Source organism: Puntigrus tetrazona, chromosome 5 (assembly GCF_018831695.1).
Source record: "Puntigrus tetrazona isolate hp1 chromosome 5, ASM1883169v1, whole genome shotgun sequence".
In the NCBI taxonomy this organism is placed as follows: Eukaryota; Metazoa; Chordata; class Actinopteri; order Cypriniformes; family Cyprinidae; genus Puntigrus; species Puntigrus tetrazona.
Genome location: NC_056703.1, coordinates 31,639,499 through 31,660,010, shown reverse-complemented (window position 1 = coordinate 31,660,010; position 20,512 = coordinate 31,639,499). Strand labels below are relative to the sequence as shown.

Sequence of the window (20,512 nt, the reverse complement as noted above, 5' to 3'; positions counted from 1 at the left end):
TTAAGGCATCTTTCATACTCTAGTACACTCAAGTGTACTACAATAGGCATCTATATAAATCTACATTTTTAAACACAGAAAAACTGAGCTAGTATGTTGTGTATTTTATTTTAAATTGGGTTTCTATTTTTAAACCTTGAAACCCCAAAATGCAATGAACAATATAAACATATTTATATATATATATATATATATATATATATATATATATATATATATATATATATAAGAGATTATTTATTGAATTAATTTTTATTAACTTTTTTTTGGGGGATTTGCATTCTATTTTTTCATTTTGTGTTTAGTTTTTTTTATTATTTCTTTATTTACCTTTTTTTTTAATGCCAATTTAGATTCTTATAATTTCTTATTATCAGTTTTCCCCTAATTCTGCCAGCGCCCTGAATAAAAGCAGTAAGGAGCATCAGCAGAAGCTTGCCTGTCGCGCACATTCCCGTCCCACGCCTCCCAGCTAATCATTACAGCTCCTAAACAATCATTACACCACTTAAACTGGTAATCGCAGTTTGCTCCCACAGCGCTGAATCTCTCTGAAGAAGCATGGCGGTGGAAGAGGAAGCCGGTAGACCCACATGGAGCAGGCAGATCGAGTTCACTCTGGCTGGGATCGGCTGCGCTGTGGGCCTGGGGAACATCTGGAGGTTCCCGTACCTGTGCTACAGGAGCGGCGGAGGTAAGACACGCACCGGTTAACTAATGCTCCTCATCACTTACATACAATAGCATACCATGCTTTTTCTCCCAAACATCTTCAACTAGCCTTAAATAGTTTGCTGGTTTTGGTTAACGACCAGCACAACAAACGAATCTGTTTTTCTGCCATGACTAATGTACCAGGTTATGACTTTTATTGGACCTTTGGTGTGAAACCTGGCATTATGAAGCCACGAAGGTCCTCACAGTGACAGAGCTTGTTATCTTCTGTTGTTATTTAACAATTTCAGCTTTATCTTTCAGCCTGTAAAAAGTTAGATGAGAGTCGATGAATGTGTTTATCTGTTACTGTAACGCCGCGTGAGATCAAGCGTGACTCTGCAGTCCGTAACTAGTCTAGTAACTAGTGTCTTATTTAAATCAAACAAAGCAGAGTAGTTCAAGAGATGGTCACTCATTTAGAATTAAAAATTGATTTTTTCACATTTACGCTTTCATATTCAGAATAAATATTTATATATGAATAATTATAACGTAATAATTATATTACGATTCGCATATATATTGAGAATTATGACTATATATTCAGATTTGTGTTTTTAAGATATTTGTAGGCTTAAATATAGAAATTCGGAGTTACATATTTAAAGTTTACATGCTCAGAATGATAACTGCATATTTAGTTGTACATTTATGTTTTCAGAATAACCATATATTCTGGTTTGCATCAGCATATGCACAGTTATGTTTGCATTAAAGTTTAGAAATTCAGAATTTACATAAATAAAATATTCGTATTGTTTTCAGTTTTCTTTGATCTAAATGAGCATTTTCACAATTGAAATGAACGCACTCAAAATTCTAGCTATTCTGAATTACATGAATATAATTAAATGTGCATGTATATATTAAAAGTTATACGTATATATTATTTATGTGCGTTTTCAAAATCACAAATTTACACACACACACACACACACACACACACACACACACACACACACACACACACACACACACACAGACACACACACACACACACACACACACACACACACACACACACACACACACACACACACACACACACACACACACACACACACACACACACACACACACACACACACACACACACACACACATATACACATATGAGAGTTATACCTTTATAATATATTATAGCTAATTTACCTATACATATTCTGTTTTGGATTTGGATTTACATTTATATATTTACAGTCAATATACATACATGTAGAATAATTTTTATATTCACAGTTATGAGTGTGTGTATTCAGATATTCACAATTTGTATATTTAGAGTTACCTATTTATTCAGTTTTACATTTATATGGTCAGAGCCATAACTATATATATTGTGTTTGTTCTGTGTGTGTTGAATGAAGATAATTGGAATAAACACATTTATTTTTCAAACGTGTTTGTCGACGTCATCAGGTGCGTTCCTGGTGCCTTACCTGCTGATGCTGGTGGTGCTGGGGATCCCGCTGCTGCACATGGAGCTGACGCTGGGCCAACATCTGAGGAAGGGCCCCGTCCTGGCCCTGGCCAAAGCCTGTCCCCTGCTGAAAGGTTACAGTGCATAAACACACACCCATAAACAGGTCTAATGCTGTACAAACACTCGTCAGATCCATACAGACGAAACACCACTGTCGCTGATAATGATAAGACGATATGACAATATATTACTGACTCAAGGTCTGGCTAAAGGTCAGTAACCCGTAATAAATCTATCCAGGTGTTGGCATGGCAACGGTGGCCATCTCCTTCATCATGTGCACATACTACAATGTCATAATCACATGGGCGCTGTACTACATGTTCAGCTCTTTTCGGAGCGAGCTGCTCTGGGAAAACTGCAACAACACATGGAACACGGCCAACTGCAGCGACCGTGTGACCAACAGCTCCTCGTCCTCCACCGCCAGCCAGCAGTTCTTCAAGTGCGTGCCTACGCTCTTCTTGTTAAAGCTACACTATGCAACTTTTTTGTTCAAGCATGGTTAAATAATGCACGTTATGCCAGTAAACAAAAATAAGGTAATGTTCCCATTAAGCTATCAAAATTATGCAGTGTGTGGCACGGTTTTAAGCGAATGAAAACATCCTGCCAAGTTTTAAAGCGCACCGTGTACAAACTTACATCCATCAAAAAAAAATCACCGAAAGGAGTCGTTTTTAAAATGAACCCCATGCCGTTTCATGTTGACGTCACTATGAAACATTAGCATATTGCCCGCCCACTTTACATAAAAGGTGCCGCTATTGGGGGCGGTAAAATAGCTGTTTCCGCGGTAACCGCTGTAAACAAAACTGCACTGCACTCACAAAGACGGTTTTAATTATAAAATGAGAAATGAATCCTCTAATCGTTTGGGAGCCCATGAGCAAAATATTAACTAATATTATGAACTCCTTTGAGAAAAAATATTGAGAAAAAGATTCCAATAAAGTTTAGGTGTTAAGGAGAACCCTATTAAAAACAAGATAACTGTTCAGCGTTCTATTTTCTTTCCCGGACGAATGTTTATTCGTAATTTTGAAAGATATCTTGACATAAGGTTAGCCAAACTTCTGGGAACATTTCCCTGTTAGCTGAGATTACACCATCTACCAAACCGTGCTTAACCTGACCCTAAATTACTCGTAAGCTTATAATAACCACGTTTTTATAATAAACACGTATGGTTTTCCAAGGAAACTGCAAATGCCATCCATCCATATTTGTTTACGTCGTATCTGTAAATAAATGCTGCAGCTGCTTGCGTTAAAGTAGCTTGAAGTTACATTAAAAAAAATCTCTAACCAAAAAGGGAAAGAACACGTAATAAAATACGAAAAAACATTATTAGCATAATGATCTATTTTCACAATGCCTAGCTTACTAGCCATGCTAAATTATAGGCTAACGTTTTCAACCGTTTTACCATATCTGATAAGATTAGCAGCCATTATATCCAAACCCTTTATATCGATATCTTTTAGTCAAAATAATGTTTGAATATATTTTTGGGGATATTTAAAAAATGCCGTCGCTCGAGATACATGCGCGCAGAATCGCGCTGACCGAAACAGTGTTCCTCTGCGAGTGACTATTTTTTCCCCTTCGACCGCTAGCTGCACAGTGTAGCTTTAATTTATTGACTTGTTGGTGAGGTTTGTGGTACTGACTGCTGGCTCTGTTAGTTATAAGGTGCTGGAGAGGACCAGCGGTGTGGAGGAGACGGGCATCTTGAGGTGGGAGCTCTTCCTCCTGCTGCTGCTGGCCTGGATCCTCGTCTACCTCTGCATCTTTAAAGGAGTCAAGTCCACTGGGAAGGTAAGACGAGAAGAGTTGGAGAGTGCGTGCATTCATCATCGTGCTGGACATCAATGCACGAACTTGTTAAAGTATGCTTTTAAAAATATGAGTAATATCAGTTAACTATGTGCTTACTTCATGGTTAGGGTTTACTTGCATGTAATTACATAATTTAATGTTATTATAATAGTAAGTAACATGTGTAACAAGGATACCTTACAATAAAACGTTACCAAAAATTAAATATAAATGGAATGATAAAGAAATACCAAAAAAGCAGTTTATGTGTTAGTGGGTAACAAAAAAAAAAAAAAAAAATATATATATATATATATATATATATATATATATATATATATATATATATATATATATATATATATATATATTTTTTTATTATTATTATTATTATTTTTTTTTTTTTACAAAACTATTTATTGTTATTCTTTATTTTGGTTTGAAATGTCGCACAAACATTTTATTTATTTATTTATTTATTTAATTTCCAAATGTATCCATAAATTACATATAATTTTTTAAATGTCTTTTTCAGATATTTTTTCCATGCACATTTGTTGTAAATTGATCTGTGTGTGTGTGTGTGTGTGTGTGTCACAGGTGGTTTACTTCACTGCTCTGTTTCCGTACGTGATTCTTCTGGCTCTTCTGATCAATAATGTGCAGCTGCCGGGAGCCATAGACGGCATCCGCTTCTTCATCATTCCCGAGTGGGACAAGCTGCTCAATGTGGAGGTAAATGTGTGAGATAAACGAGGAACAGGCCTGCGAATACATTCAAATCATTCCTCATTGAAGTACTTGGGTTACTTTGTGCTTAATCTAATTAGTTCGACCCAAAATTGCATTGTTTTTTTCAGGAAAGAAAACAAATACGTGCAAAATAGTTAATGCTACGAACCCCCTGTTTAATAAATGCATTGCCATTTAAATAATGTTTTATATTAACGTTGTGTAATGTGTGTGTTTAGGTCTGGATTAATGCAGCAGCTCAGATATTTAACTCCATTGGGATTGGCTTCGGCTCGCTGATGGCGATGGCCAGCTATAACTCCTACAACAACAATGTCCTCAAGTGAGTGTTTTGCATCGTTTTAAAAATGCATCTTCAAAAATAAGATGCATACAACGCGCCGTCCCTAATCTACCCTCACGCACAAGTTATATAAAACGCAGCAAATCAAGTCGCATGCCTACTTGCATATCTCCGGAGCAAGGATCGCTAATGATAATGAATTTATTGCACTAATGAATTTATATTGCCGTGCCTTTAATGCGAATTTAGTTATGTCACCCGTGACGTAAAACGACTTTTGCACAGCGCTACGTCGATTGTTTTCTTCTCACAGTCATCATTTGTGTTCCCGCAGAGACACTCTGGCCATTTCCATCACGAATTCCCTGACTAGTATTTTCGCAGGATTCGTCATTTTCTCGGCCTTCGGCTACATGTCGCACCTTCAGAATGTGCCGGTCAGTGAAATCGCAGTGGACGGTGGGTCATTTTAATGTTCGGCCTTTACTCACGTTCGCATCAAAGAAGTTCACTTTTACAATGATCCTCCCGTGCAGGTCCGGGTCTGGTGTTCGTGGTTTACCCACAAGCCTTTGTGACGATGCCCGTCGCTCCTCTATGGGCCATTCTCTTCTTTTTCATGCTACTCTGCCTCGGCCTGGACAGTCAGGTAGTTAACTAACCCATACCTGGTTAATGTGGCCAACACATCGGCCTGTGTTATATAAGGCTGATAAAAACAACCTTAATTGTCCCGAGGAACTTCATTTTCTTCACGCAAAAGATTATTTATGATTCGTTTCTTTTCATTTCGGGGCGAAACGAAGCTGGACGTGTCTTCGTGAGGATCGGAGCTAAAACTGTAACGCATTACTGACGAAATGCGAGCTGTTCATTCACTGTGCTCGTCGGGAAGACGTTAAACTTTGCCGGAGCAATGCGGTTTTGAACGATTTCACTCAATCTAACGGCTAACGCTTTGTTAAAGTTTAGCTTCCGCGGCTGTGTTTTTCCCGTGCAGTTCGCCATGGTGGAGGTGATGGTGACCAGTCTGCTGGACAGCTACAGCAAACCCATCCTCAAGCATCTCAAACGCAAGGAGTTTCTTGTGCTTGTGGTCTGCGGCGCAGCGTTCCTCCTGGGCATCCCTAATGTCATGCAGGTCATTTAGTATTTTATTTGATTTAACAGCTATTAGCATTATTTTATTTTTATATTATTTAGTATTTTTAACAGATTGTAAAATAAAAGAATTTGAGGAGACGGCAAATATCTAGCATTTATCTTTTGCTTATTCTTACTGCTAATCATTGCAATTTTTCTTCGAATAAATAACGTTTGCTTCATTTTTACCTTTGCATTTTGTCTAATGCAATGATAATAATCACGACTTCAGTGTCAAATGCATTACATACAAATGCTGCATGTGTGAAAAAATAAATTGGATAATAGACAATAAATAATAATAGACCATAAATAATAGCCTATAGGCTGTATTTTCTATATTTTTATCTTCTAATATTATTAATAATATATAATAAAACCGGACATGTTTTCATGGTTAATGAAATAAAAATACGACTACATTAAAATATCAACCAAATGCTGCATTTGATCTATTCTTTCTAACTAAAGTGAATGTTTAAAGTCTTACAGATTTGGGGTGAATGGCTACATTTTCCTTCAAACTGATGACTTTTGAGTTGAAAAGTGAAATTGTGTTAAGTGCAATTCTTTTTTAGGTCAAGAACATTCTGAATGCGATTGTGGTTGCATTATGAAAAGGTCCAGACGAAGCCGTTAGCCTAACGCCGGTCTTTCTCCTCAGGTGGGGATCTATGTGTTCCAGCTGATGGATCATTACACGGCTATCGTGTCCATCATGTTCCTGGCCTTTTTTGAGGTGGTTGGCGTTTGCTGGCTCTACGGTGAGAGACTAACATCTGACTGATATGCGTCCGTCTCTATCATCTGTGTCATCAAGCACGGAAACAAAATTGCTAAACTGTCTGATTTGGTCAGGTGTGAAGCGCCTGTCCAGTAATTTACTGGAGATGACGGGAAAGAGACCCAGCCTCTTCTTCAGGGCGTGCTGGTGGGTCATCTGTCCTGTGTTGATAACGGTGAGCTCGATCATCATCGCGGCGCTTTCCGACCGCCTGAAGCCCCAGCCCGAAATTAAATGCGTTTCTGCGTCTCTCAGGTTATCCTGGTGTTCTCGGTGATTCAGTTTAAGCCGGCGCGCTATGAGGATTACGTTTACCCGGCGTGGGCTCAGGGCGTCGGGTGGCTCATCGCTCTGGCCTCCATCGTCTGGATTCCTCTCGCAGCCGCGCACACGCTCTGGGTTCTGCCTGGATCCTTCACAGAGGTACTTTACAGACTCTACGTTGATGCTTTCCAAGGGAAATGTCATGGTTTTTGGTTGGAAGCATTAATATGGATTTGTCAGGTTTCTAAACAAAATCGTATTTATCACCAAAGCTGCATTTATTTATTCAAAAATGCACTATAGGTTATTATTTAAAATACACGATATCTGTTGCAATATATTGCAAAATGTAATTTATTTCATCGGTGTTGAAGTGTCAATACATTTTAATTGTCAGGATTCTTTGAGGAACGCAAAGTTCGAAAGATTATTTGAAATGGAAATGTTTTTAATTTCACTTTTTAATAAATGTAACGCATCCCTGCTGAAATAAGGTTTTTGCATAATAATTACACCCGTTTAGTCAGCGATATGCAGAATACATATTCGCTATTTTAAGTATTTTTTAACAAAACTGCCATGTAATTTACTCAGCAATCATAACAGAATTTTCATTTTCCCAAGATAACTATATAAAGATAAAATTTAAAAAATTAGATGATTATTTTTAGTAAAATTAAATGTGGAATATTATTAAATATATATATATATATATATATATATATATATATATATATATATATATATATATATATATATATATATATATATATATAAAATATATATAACATTTTGAATTTATAGAAAATAAAATAAATAGAAAAAAATACTGTATGTTTTACAAGATAATAGTTTGAGTTTTTGCACTTCACAATTTCTGTGTAACTTTCTGTGAAAACTACTAACACTTTTCTGAGTGAAAAAATAGTGTAGAACCAGCCTATTAAAACCCATTTGTCCCTGATATGGTAAAATATTTTAAATGATAAATATATTTCTGTTTCTGACACGCAAGCTCTTCAACACGATTGGTGCTTCTCTCTCTTTTGTTTCAGAGACTGAAGCTGTCGATCACGCCGTTTTCTCTGGACGACGACTCCGAGAGCCCGTATTACCAGCAGAAAGGAGCCAATATGGAGGTGATCCCCAACATCGCCGTCATCAGCTCAGTCGTACCTCTCTCCGAAAAACCATCCATCCAGACTAACTTATGAACCCTTTTCTTTCATGTCGATATCAATAAAGATTGGCGACCTTCTCCGTTTTGCAGTCAAGAACACAAGAGAGTCATTTCTTTGCGCCCATAATGCTTTTATTCTCATTAGCAGGTGTTGGGTTGAACCTTTATGGGCTTGGTGACTGAACAGCAGTCCAACACGAGATAAACCCTCGCTCAGGGTCCATGCAGTGAACTTCACCCTCAACGCGCTCAACAACTGGCCCCTTTGCTCTCCTTTACAGCAGGAGATCTTCAGTTTCTTAAGCGTTAAAAGCTGACATTCATGCGAATTCAGAATTAATTCATGCTAAAATTATACAAACCAAATACTGTTGACGTCGGTAAGAGTTGGTGTGGATTTATACATTAGGACAGGTACGTTTCAGAATACCTTGAGACTTTGTTCTTTGTTCCCAACCTGCTGTAAATGATAAGATCCCATATACATTTCACCCTAAAAACAAAAGAAATAAGAAAATGTACGACTCTTTTTAGGCGAATAATGATGTTTTTATTGTGACATTATTTTAATTACAATTAAGCACTTTAAGTAATGCATTCATGTAATTTAATTTTAATATTAAATACTATATAATGTATTGATAATGAAGTATAATTTAATATACTTCAAAACTAAATAATTTGTTGCCATTTATTAGAAATGAATTATTTCTAATTTTATAAATACTTAAATAAATTATTGAATTGAATTGGGGGGAAATTATGTCACAAAGCACACATATTTCTCAATGAAATTATTGTAATTAGACAAATTAAACGAAAGTTTAAATAAAATTATTTGTAATTTAAATGTACACAAAAGGGAATTTGTGTAAAAGGGAATGCATAATTATGTATATATTTAAAAAAAAAAAAATAAAATCTGAAAAATGGCAAATGCAAATCCATTATTTTTAAATACCCAATTTATGTGCAGTTTTTTTTTTATTAAAGAAGTTAGAATCTTCTTAATTGTCATGAAAATAATGTCACAAAATATCTTAAGTTTTATTGTGAATGCGAACTCGAAGTTCTAAAGAGGTTTCGTGAAGGTCAAATATTTAATTTGATTTATTTGTATAATTTAATTTGAGCCTCCATTGCTGAAATCAAGGGCAGCTTCCCAAATGCTAGCAATCTGAGAACCTTAATAGTAAAGAAACACGAAGAAATCAAGTTTCGAATTGTTCTTGAGATGCAGAGGTGAGCAAAAAGGTCAATCGATAATCATAATAAATCACAGTTAATAAGTACGAATTAATTATATCTGCTATTATTTCTTTTCAAGTCCTCATTACAGTGTTTCCCGTACTTGTTTTCCTCTAAAAGAAGCCAGTGTAGTACCTTTCATTCAGTGAAAGTTCAACGTAAAACCAACATTTCTCATCCGGGTTTCTGCTTCGGAGTGTGACTGCAGCCGAACGGCTTTCTTTCTTACAAAAACCACGCGCCGGTTTCGTTTCGTGGCTTCTAAGAACAGCAGATGTCGTATGCACGAGAACCAAATCTACACGCAATTCAAGTTAGAATAAAATTAATACAGCAATTAACGGCACCGAGCGACTGTTTCTCATCGTCACACTCTTAAAACAGATATGTAATATGACCTAAAAAAAAAGAAAAGATGTGCAATTCATGGCGTACTGGTCTCGGTACAATCGGCCTCACGTGACTGTATCAGACGCATTCAATCTTCATTCTTTTGTTCCAGTTTCCGGCGTTGTGTGTTTTTAGAAAAACCTGAACGTTTCCCCTTATGTTTGAGGCGGCAGCAGAGAATTTAAACGGAGTTAAACTCGCTCTCCGGCTCGCTGCCGAGCGTCCGAGCGCCGCGTCAGATCGAGCCACGCATCCCACTCGATCCCATCTGCAAACCCAAACCAATTCCCTTCAATCAGTTCTTTAAAACAAGGTGTTAGACATGTTTTTGGCCAGCGGGTGTCGTCTCCGTCCGTTCCTACGACACTTGCTCCACCGGCCGCATCTGAACGTCCCCGATCTACAGCCGGAGAGAGAGAGAGGAATAGAGAGCAAAGCGTTCATTCGGTTAGACAAATTTAATACAGATCGACCGGCAGGTGATGAGTGTGATAGTGCTGTGATTCGATTTGTCTGCCTCCCCGCTGTCTGAAGATCAGCGCAAGCATCGGATATTAGTCTACTTGCGTCGTGACGGACCGCGAACACGAAGCCGGCTCCTTCACTTCGGAAACTTTTTCACCCTCAGGACGTCCGAGATGTGGATGAGATTGCTCCTACGCGATATTTGAAGAACATGCTCTGCAGCGGATGGGTGCCGTCAGAATGAGAGTCACCACAAACACCACACTGCTCCAGTCCATCAGCTAACATCTGGGGAAGTTAGTTTGTTAGCTGCGTGTTTGTTAAAAAAAAAACAACGTGATTTTGGACAATTTTTTTTTTAAATACTATGGACTTACATTTGAGCCAGAAGCAATGCTTTGTAGTTAAGGCATCTTTATAATGGGTTTGTGGTGTTTTAAGATGCAGCTTTAGCTAAACAAGATGTTAACTGATGGACTGAATTGGATTATTGTGATTTCTTTTTTATCAGCTGACTCTCATTCTGACGGCACCCATTCACCGGTAATGCTGCATTTCTCCAAATCAGATGAAGAAACAAACTCATCTACATCTTTCATTGGCTTAAGAGGGAGTGCGTTTTTTTTTTGTTTTTTGCAAAATTATAATAAAAAAAAAAAAAAAAAAAAAAAAAAAAAAAAAATATATATATATATATATATATATATATATATATATATATATATATATATATATATATATATATTTATATCTAATATATATATATATATATATATATATATATATATATAATTTTAATTATATCAATTATATACATATATTATTTTAATTATATCATAATCATATTTAAATATAAAGTATAGTTGCTGGACATGCTTACTATTCATCAATCAACTGACATTTTTTAGGTTTTGAAGAGAAAGAAAAACTTGACAATGTTATAAAATAAAAAAGGACTTGACGGTCCACAAAAAACACTATCACATGCAATGCAGCCAAATGAATATACAGTGCATTGCAATTTATTCCTGTGATGCGCAGCTGAATTTTCAGCGTCACACGATCCTGATAGGATGATATGAAATGCGTTTGCTGTGGACTCACCTGAACATGAGCGGGAGCGCTCAGGACGTATGTGACGGCACTGGCGATGTCTTCAGCTTTCAAACACTGCAGAAGACAAACAGCCGCGATGCATTTAAACGGCACACTCGTCACACACACACACACACGCTCAACGGAGACACGTCACACACACACACACACACACACCTTTATACTTTCATAAACGGCTGCGGCTCTCTCCGGATCGCTGTTGTGGTGCCGGAAGGCAAATTCAGTTTCCACTATTCCAGGTGATATACACTAGGAGAACAGGACAACTGAGAGGTTAATAAATATGACAAGAGGACAGACGTAAGTCTTTTCAAATCTATTGTTATTTGCTATTACTGCTGGAACTTATATTAAACGAACCGACATGAAATTGCCGCGTTATTTACTTATTTACTTACTTATTTACAACAACAACTTAAGCGGTGATTAACAACTATTTGACTATTGGTTGAAATTAATTAACAGCCATCCCCCCTAAAAAAATAAGTAAAGATTGAAAAATTAATTAATGAAAGAATTATAGTAAAACGCTACCTATTTAAAACGCGCTATTAAATTAAACTCCAGCGGATGTGTAATGTTAAAAACATTTGCTGGAGTTCACAAACTATTTTTTCCATTTGAATTCATCTGACCCAAAATATATATTCTTAGGGATTTACAATTTTTGTTTTCTACTGAAATTATTCATTAATTCATTCCTATTTGTAAATTCATATATATATATATGCTGTTGGTTCTATTCATATTTTAAATGAATTATTTTTTTTTTATTTTAGTTATAGTTTAGTATAGCTAAAGCCATTTTATTGTGCCTTTTTAAATATTTCTACATTATATACATACAATATTTCCATTACTTTTATATATATATATATATATATATATATATATATTTCAGTTTTAGTTATTTTAGTACATCAAGTTCAGGCACATTTTGAAATAAAATACTTTTTTTTTGTGTGTTTATGGTTGCACCTAACAAATCACAAGCATGCGTGTGCGGCTCACCGTGGCTCGGATGTGTGTTTTGGCCTCCCGTAGCTCTTGTCTCAGTCCCTCTGTCATAGCGGTCACGGCGTATTTAGTGGCGCAGTAGAAGTGTTCGTCAGCGCCGGGCACCATCCTGTGACCCCCCATGCTGCCGAGAGATCATCAACAACGGCCTGGGATGAGTGTGTGCTGCGGCACATCCGCCGCTAAGCAGCTCAAACAGACAGTAACGTGCAGCACCTGTTGATGTTGATGATGTGTCCGTCGTCCACGTGTCTCTCCTTCATGGACTGGTAGGCCTCGCGCGTGCAGATGGCCAGAGCGAGTATGTTGACCTGCACGGGAAGACAGCCGGTCGAATGACTGGGTGATAAAGATACGGACGATGTCTGGATCATATTTGAAATCATAGTCTTTCCTGAACGCCAAGGTGGTGGGGTCAGTTCCCAGGGAAATCATGAACTAATGCAATGCATGCCTTGAATGCAATGCAAGTGAAAGCAATGCAGAGCAAAAAAAGAGAGAGAGCTCATAGATTTAAGTATATTTTGACCAGAATCGTTAACTTTTAGTGTTTTTTTTTGTGAGATGTAAACTCATACAGATACAGATATATAAGATCAAAAGTCACTGTTTAATTTAGATTTTCTTAATTATGAGGCAGAAAATAAAATACAATTTTTACTAATGCCACGTGAAAATAGTAAAATGTTGTTCAAGACGCAATACTAAAAACTGAACTGAAACAAAATATAAAATGACAAAAAATAAAATATCACAGTATTTTTTTGTAAAATAATAAATAAAAAAAGCACATAAAATTACAGCAACAAAAAAAAATCACTAAAATGAAAATAAAAAGCTAATTAAAAATAGTGATAAATAAAACATATAATTGGATAGTTTTATAAAAAAATAAATAAATAAAAATAAATAAATAAATATATATATATATATACATAAGTTAAATATATAAGTTATATATAAGTTAAATATTACAAAAGAACAGAAATACTGATCAAGTAAAAAAACACTTTCGTTTAAATAGACCCATTGCTCTTTTAGTATTAATATGAAAATGAAAAAAAAGATACAGTACACTGTATAGCATATGAAAAAGTGATTATGTGTCAATTAATGAGAAAAGAAAGGAAAATGAAGATGTCAGTGCATGAATCAAACACATTCACAACGCATTGCAGCTGTTAGCTGTTGCATTTACATTCATGCATTTGGTAGACAAAGCCACTTTACACTTTATCTCTTCATGCATTCCCAAGGAGCTGAACTCATGACCTGGCTTTGCAGATGCACTTTGCACGGGCAGCAGCTGCTGTCGCTCGCCTCTGTCGAGTTAGGGAAAGTGGTTTTGAGTGAGAGCAGAACTGCGGTAAACAAATAAATGAAGTGCCGCTCGAGTGCCTACAGCAGTTCATTTAACCGCACTTGAAAAAGAGAGGTGAAGAGGTGAGAGCAAATTAAAAATGCAAAAACCCATGGGTAAAAGCGTGACCTTTCCACAGCCGTTTTAAACCGCGGGAGGCATCTGAAAAGTGAGTCGCCGAGTAACGCCGCGTGTGTTTAACTCACGTCGATCATATTCCTCCAGCCGTCGGTCCGTCCGCTGAGCAGCGGCTCGTTGTGAGCCAGACCAGCGTTGTTGATGCACACGTCCACTCCCTGATGCAGCGTCTTGATGGCCGAGAACATGGACAGGATCTCCTCCTCGTTGCACAGATCACACTTGTACGGGATCAGAGTGCCGCTGTATCCCGCGCTCTGGCACTCGGCTGCCAGCTTCTGCGAGGACAGGAACGGAAAACAGTTTCAACAGTGACCTTTCGGGGTCTTCTGAGAAGGATGACGAGACTAAGGAGAAAGCTGCTTGATGCGCTGCGGTCTCAGATAAAAAGGTACAAAAGCTGTCACTGGGGCGGTTACACTTTTGTACCTATTAGCTCCTAATATGCACAATTTAGGTACTAATAAGTATCTTTAAAATACCAAAATGGACCCTTCAGGTATAAACTTAAAAACGTATCGCCTCAGTGACAGCTTTTGTACCTTTATCTCCAAGAGTGTACTGCTAATAGATTTTAGGTCAATAAAGTAGCATTTCTTTGTTTAAAAAAAATCTATAAAACAGCAATAATCTTTTAATATTTAGAATAAACATTTTCTATTTGAATATATTGGAAAATGTAATTTATTTCTGTGATCAAAGCTGACTTTTCAGCATCATTACTATAGTACAGTGACACAAGAAATCATTTTTAAGTGCTGATTTAATGAATAACACGTTCAAAAGAAAATCTTCTGAAATCTCTTAAAAGTCTTTATTCATTGATTAACTTTTGATTGATTTAATTAATACTTGCTCGTTGTTTTTACATATACATATTATATACATATAACATAATTACATGTTAGATTAAATATGAATAAATATTTATTAAATCTAAATGTGAAATCCTAGTACATATTTATTATTATTGCATTAATTTTTATATTAAAAAATGCAATTTATTTAAGAAATAAGTACATATTCTTCTGCACATACATGTGACTCTTGCGTTAGTTTTCGGGACTAATTAAATAAATGTCCCTAAAACTAATTGGACTTGGATCTTCTCTCCACTATAATTACAAGAATAATAATGTTGCTAAACTAGTCATTGGTGAAAAACAACTAATTATTGTATTCAATTCCCGTATGGTGGATTGCAATTACAACAACCATTACCGTGATTGCAGCGTTTCCCTCGTTTAGCACAACGTCCTCGCCGAGTCGCCATGGCAACAGAAAAGCGCGGCTAAAGGTGAAATGACTTCACCCCACATCAATACCACATACACATAATCAAAAGTAATTAACAGTAGTCTGATGGGCGGAAATTCTGAATCACAAAATCTGCAACTAATTTTTTTACGAAAAGAAAGACTTTGTCAAAACCACACACACACACACACACACACACACAGACGCACACACACACACACACACACTTAAGAAAGCTCTTAATAATAAGATAAGAATGTTTCTCTCTTCTGCTCAGAGCAGTTTCCTCCATTTACTGGCTCCTGATTCCTACTTTTATCCCTTTTCTATTTTTAAACCCGTTCAATCCATACTCTTTGTGTCTGAAATCACTAAGTGGGTAAAATGCTGACAGTGATGGATGAGGGGATGTGTCCGATCTCTCTCTCTCACACACAGGTCTATGAACGGTAAAGCACTGACAGCCTTTCACTCGCTTCACATCAATAGCACTGACAAACAGCTCCAGTCCACTCATTAACACATGAGCTGCCTAGCTAGTGCCCTTACAACTCTGCTACTGGGTTTTTCACTAGGCTTTGAGACCGACAGTCTTGTACGAGCTCCTCAGGTCTCTGGTTTGAGACAGAGTCCTGAAATATCATTACATGCCTTTACGCCTCATCCCGGATGGATTTTCAGCTATCAGAATAATCAAAATTAATATCATGACCAAAATTGCATCACTTACAACGATTAACACAAGTGCACAAGCAAATCTCCTTTGCATCAACATACTGAGGCTCATCAATGAATATTGCACAGATTAAATCTTTTTGTAAATACGCACACAACGTGCATTTGAGTTTACGTGCATGCAATTTAAAAGTTGTATCCTCAAAGTGTTGAAATGTGTAAAATATACAAATATTACATTCACTAAATTACATATCTGTATTCCGACTGGCAAAAATGAATTATTTTATTATATTATGTTGTTTAATAACGAGTGCGTATTTTTATATTTTCTATTTTTATATCTGTCACACACACACACACACACACACACACACACACAGCTATATGTACACGTACAGCACTGCTGCATAACCGCTAGTCTGCCAAAGTACGTTAAGTCATTTGTCTTGGATCATTCTTTCTCACCAGTTAGTCAGCTGTGCTCGCGGCTGATTGGTTCTTTTTTAGGGAGACTTACTTAGCTTGTGATTGGCTTACATCCATCGCCGAGGGGCAGATGGACCATAAGAGAGAGACGGGGGCCCAAGACAGGGGCCAGGTTTGGCTCTCAGTGTGTGTGTCTGTACTGGATGAACCCTTGATGCCAAATCAGAGGAATGAAGCTTTGCTGGTGCTACAGCCAAAAAATATCCTGACCCATCTGAACATCAACTTTAAGAGGCGACAGTGCCAAAGGACAGCATTTTCATGCCAACGCCCTTAACATTAATGAGAATCTGCACATTAATGACTGAATAAAATTGTATAATCGTAACTTTTAAGTGACGCATGCTACTAAATGCATGTGCAGATAAAACAACATTTAAAAAGGTGAAATGAATCTAACTTTTATATATATTTAATTAAAATTAGCCACCTTGTATTTAATATTAATAAATAAATATGTGCTAACAACGTAGCAAATAATGTTTTCGTGACCCTTTAAGAGAAACTATGCATGAAAAAATTATTCAAAATATTAGATTAAGTCAAATTTTATTACAACAAAGCACTTCTAAATATATGCAATTAAATATATTAACAATAAATATTTATGAATGTTAGCAATGAACATAAGGTTCTAAAAATTACATTATAATTTACCAATATCATTTCAATTAAGATATTAATAACTCTACCAATGAACATACAGCAATATATATTATTATCCACATTTATACTCTCAGCATTGGCTGCAAGAAATCAATGCCACACTCTGCATTACAGAACAAAAGCACTGAGCTTTCATTTAGACGCAGAGAGAGAACATAACAGGATGAGCTGCTCTCAAATTCACTTACTGTTCTTTTCTTACAACCGTATGGAAATAGGTACAAGAGAAGGAAAAACCTGGGGTGAAGGAGAGTCGTTTGGGGAATTCTGAGCCATAAACACACACACACACACACACACACACGCACGTGCCTTTCCTTCCTGATCCGTGTCTCCTTTCACCTGCAGTGAAGAGCAATTTGGCCTGTCATTGTATGTTCACATCTTCATTAGTAAAGCTACAGATCCGAGCCGCACAATGAAACAGGAAGTGAACAAAAAGAGCCAGAAAAGACTTACAATAGCCACAACTAATCCAATCAGATGCTCCTAACAAGGACTGTCAGACGCACCAGTACTGATGCCGTCAAAACTCAAGAAGTCCATACTAAAGCAATTTCACGCTATTATAGCGTTTTTCATTTAACAAATGCAACCTTGGGAAGCATAATTATGGAATTATCCTTAACAATAAACAAACAACAAATTCTGATATATAAAATCAGAAATGTAACATTTTGTTTATGGCAGACATGATAAAATCACTTTATAAATCAGACAAAAAAACTGATTTGCAGGATATTAACTAGTCTTTGTAATAGTGATACTGGTTTTTATTAAACTCATAAACATGAGTAGACTCTGGAGTGGCAAGAAGCTTAGTTGGAGCAGCTGTTCAGTTCCTCCAGGACCACCAGACTAAGGAGCACAGGAGTCAGGTCCTCAGGACCACTGGACTAGGGACCACCTGAGGTCGGGACATCCAGGACTATTGGCTGAGTGGGTTCCTCCAGGACCCTCTAGGACTCGGGACAGGACCTCCAGGACCACTGGACTAGGCACAAAACGAGTCGGGTCCTCCAGGACCACCGGACTAGGGGTTACCTGATTCAGGTCCTTCAAGACCACCGGACCTTTGACCAAATGAGTCGGTTCCTCCAGGACAACAGGAGACAGTTCCTCCAGAACCAATAAACTAGGAACCATCTGGTTCGTGTCCTCCAGGACCAATGGACTAGGAACCACCTGAGTCAGGTCCTCCAGGACCACTGGACTAGGCACAAAATGAGTCGGGTCCTCCAAGACCACCAGACTAGGGGTTACCTGATTTAGGTCCTCCAAGACCACCAGACTAGGGGTTACCTGATTCAGGTCCTCCAAGACCACCGGAACCTTTGACCAAATGAGTCGGTTCCTCCAGGACAACAGGAGACGGTTCCTCCAGGACCAATAAACTAGGAACCATCTGGTTCTGGTCCTCCAGGACCAATGGACTAGAGACAAAACGAGTCGGGCCCTCTAGGACCACCGGACTAGGGACTACCTGATTCAGGTCCTCCAGGACCACCGGACTAGGGACTACCTGATTCAGGTCCTCCAGGACCACCGGACTATTGACCAAATGAGTCGGTTCCTCCAGGACCAATAAACTAGGAACCACCTGGTTTGTGTCCTCCAGGACCAATGGACTAGGGTCCACCTGAGTCGGTTCCTCGAGGAACAATAAAGTAGGGTCCTCCAGGATTCCTAATTTAATGAATATTAACTTGAGTAATTACTTAGAAAAACCACCTTAAATTAAATTGTACAGTAATAGATGACTACTATTACTATTAAATTACTAGTTTATAATGTTTTTATAATTCTTATATTCGCACACACAGAGGAGGTGTGTTTGATGAGTCGGTGAAAGAGCTCACACTGTAAATGGATCACTAAAGGTCACACGGAGGCGCTGCTGATTAGTCACACACACACACACACACACACACACACACACACGCTTCCACCTGTGATATATTACAGCTGTCCAAAGGTTGGGCTGAATCGTTAATCAAAGTCATTAAAATCGGACTTGTTAAAATGATTCAAACCCCGTAGACGCCAGCCGGGTCATTACTGATGGATTATTAATGCTGATGACCACCGCCGCTGACCAGAGAGCGGTTGATTTGGTTCTTTGCACAGAGATCAGAGATCAGAGGACAGAGGACAGGAAGGGTGTGTCAGTCAGGATCAGTGTTGTGTAACACCTGAACCAACCTGCGAGGCCAGATTTCATCAACCAGCTCCAACTGACACACATCTGCACAACACAGTCTACTATAAATACACACACTACAGAGAACGGTGAAAATAGAAACGGCATCAGCTGTAACCACCGGACCTGCTGATATCCCATAATGACGCAGTAGAACTAAATGCTGATAGAAGTTAAATGAAAAAAAAGTGCTTAAATTGCACCTGAGATTCACCAAAAGCGCTCCGTTTATATCTGAATATATGCAATATGAGGACTCTCCATAGGTGTAATGGTTTTTATATTGTTTATATTGTAAAAAAACTGCATGTGCTATTGTCCTACACCAAACCAACACCTAAACCTACCCCTTACAGGAAACTTTATACATTTTTAGATTAAAAAAAAAACACCATTTAGTATGTTTTGCCTTTCGAATTATAGGGACATTAGCAGTGTCCTCATAAACCACCATATCGTAATACCTCTGTCATACCCATGTCATTAAACACATTTGTGTCCCCATAAACCGCAAAAACCACAAACAGGCACACACACACACACTGGTACAAACGTATAGGACGACTGGCAGATGATAGAAGGTGTGTGTGTGTGTGTAGGGAGTAAAGCCGCTGTAATCTTTAATCAGCTCAATGTTTAGTAACACAGGAATCAGCCGTTCACATCACTTACAGTAAAAACCCCAGAGTTTAATGAGACAGAGACTAAACAGATGAAGCCTATGCCAACGGAGGAGAAATTAATCACATGATCATGCACAGGATATTTTTTTGCATGTGTGACACACAAAAAAATGCGATCATAATTTGAACTTTGATTAATAACACGCACAAGTAAACCTTTAATGTAATGTAAGTTGCTTTGGATAAAACGTCTGCCAAATGCATGAACGTAAATCTTGTAAAAATGATCATTCCTGTAGCATCTGAAGAGTATTCCTCATTAAAGCCAATCTCTGCTCACAGAGAGTTTGGCGAGTGTTGAGTTTCCTGTGTGTGTGTGTGTGTGTGTGTGTGTGAATGTTGGACAGAGATGGAGAATGTGAGAATTTGAGATTCTGTGT

The 20,512-nt window shown here is 37.6% G+C and overlaps 2 protein-coding genes across 2 annotated transcripts in view; one reads left to right on the top strand and one right to left on the bottom strand.

Annotated features, from left to right (window-relative positions):
• The first annotated feature begins 348 nt into the window (after positions 1–348).
• Positions 349–8,506, top strand: si:ch211-283g2.1 (sodium- and chloride-dependent GABA transporter ine). The gene is made up of 13 exons (XM_043238912.1): positions 349–694; positions 2,137–2,271; positions 2,441–2,645; positions 3,889–4,021; positions 4,622–4,756; positions 4,993–5,096; positions 5,392–5,516; positions 5,594–5,706; positions 6,058–6,198; positions 6,865–6,964; positions 7,059–7,159; positions 7,240–7,407; positions 8,304–8,506. Exons 1-13 carry the CDS (start codon positions 562–564, stop codon positions 8,460–8,462), a joined length of 1,752 nt encoding a protein of 583 aa, XP_043094847.1. The 5' UTR covers positions 349–561; the 3' UTR covers positions 8,463–8,506.
• A 36-nt stretch (positions 8,507–8,542) lies between these two features.
• Positions 8,543–20,512, bottom strand: part of dhrs11a (dehydrogenase/reductase 11a) — a 23,522-nt gene continuing 11,552 nt past the window's right edge. The window contains exons 2-7 of the mRNA XM_043238918.1: positions 14,231–14,440; positions 12,881–12,975; positions 12,659–12,788; positions 11,804–11,896; positions 11,636–11,701; positions 8,543–10,466 (exon numbers count right to left, since the gene is read on the bottom strand). Of these exons, the coding sequence (XP_043094853.1) occupies positions 10,425–10,466; positions 11,636–11,701; positions 11,804–11,896; positions 12,659–12,788; positions 12,881–12,975; positions 14,231–14,440 (636 nt within the window). The 3' untranslated portion in view covers positions 8,543–10,424. The remainder of the gene's footprint in view (positions 10,467–11,635; positions 11,702–11,803; positions 11,897–12,658; positions 12,789–12,880; positions 12,976–14,230; positions 14,441–20,512) is intronic.

Excerpts from the sequence above, each read along its gene's own strand:
- si:ch211-283g2.1 (XM_043238912.1), top strand. The coding sequence starts at position 562 with ATGGCGGTGGAAGAGGAAGCCGGTAGACCCACATGGAGCAGGCAGATC. Across the intron at positions 4,022-4,621 it reads GAGTCAAGTCCACTGGGAAG|GTGGTTTACTTCACTGCTCT; the intron begins GTAAGACGAGAA and ends TGTGTGTCACAG. Across the intron at positions 7,160-7,239 it reads TCTGTCCTGTGTTGATAACG|GTTATCCTGGTGTTCTCGGT; the intron begins GTGAGCTCGATC and ends TGCGTCTCTCAG.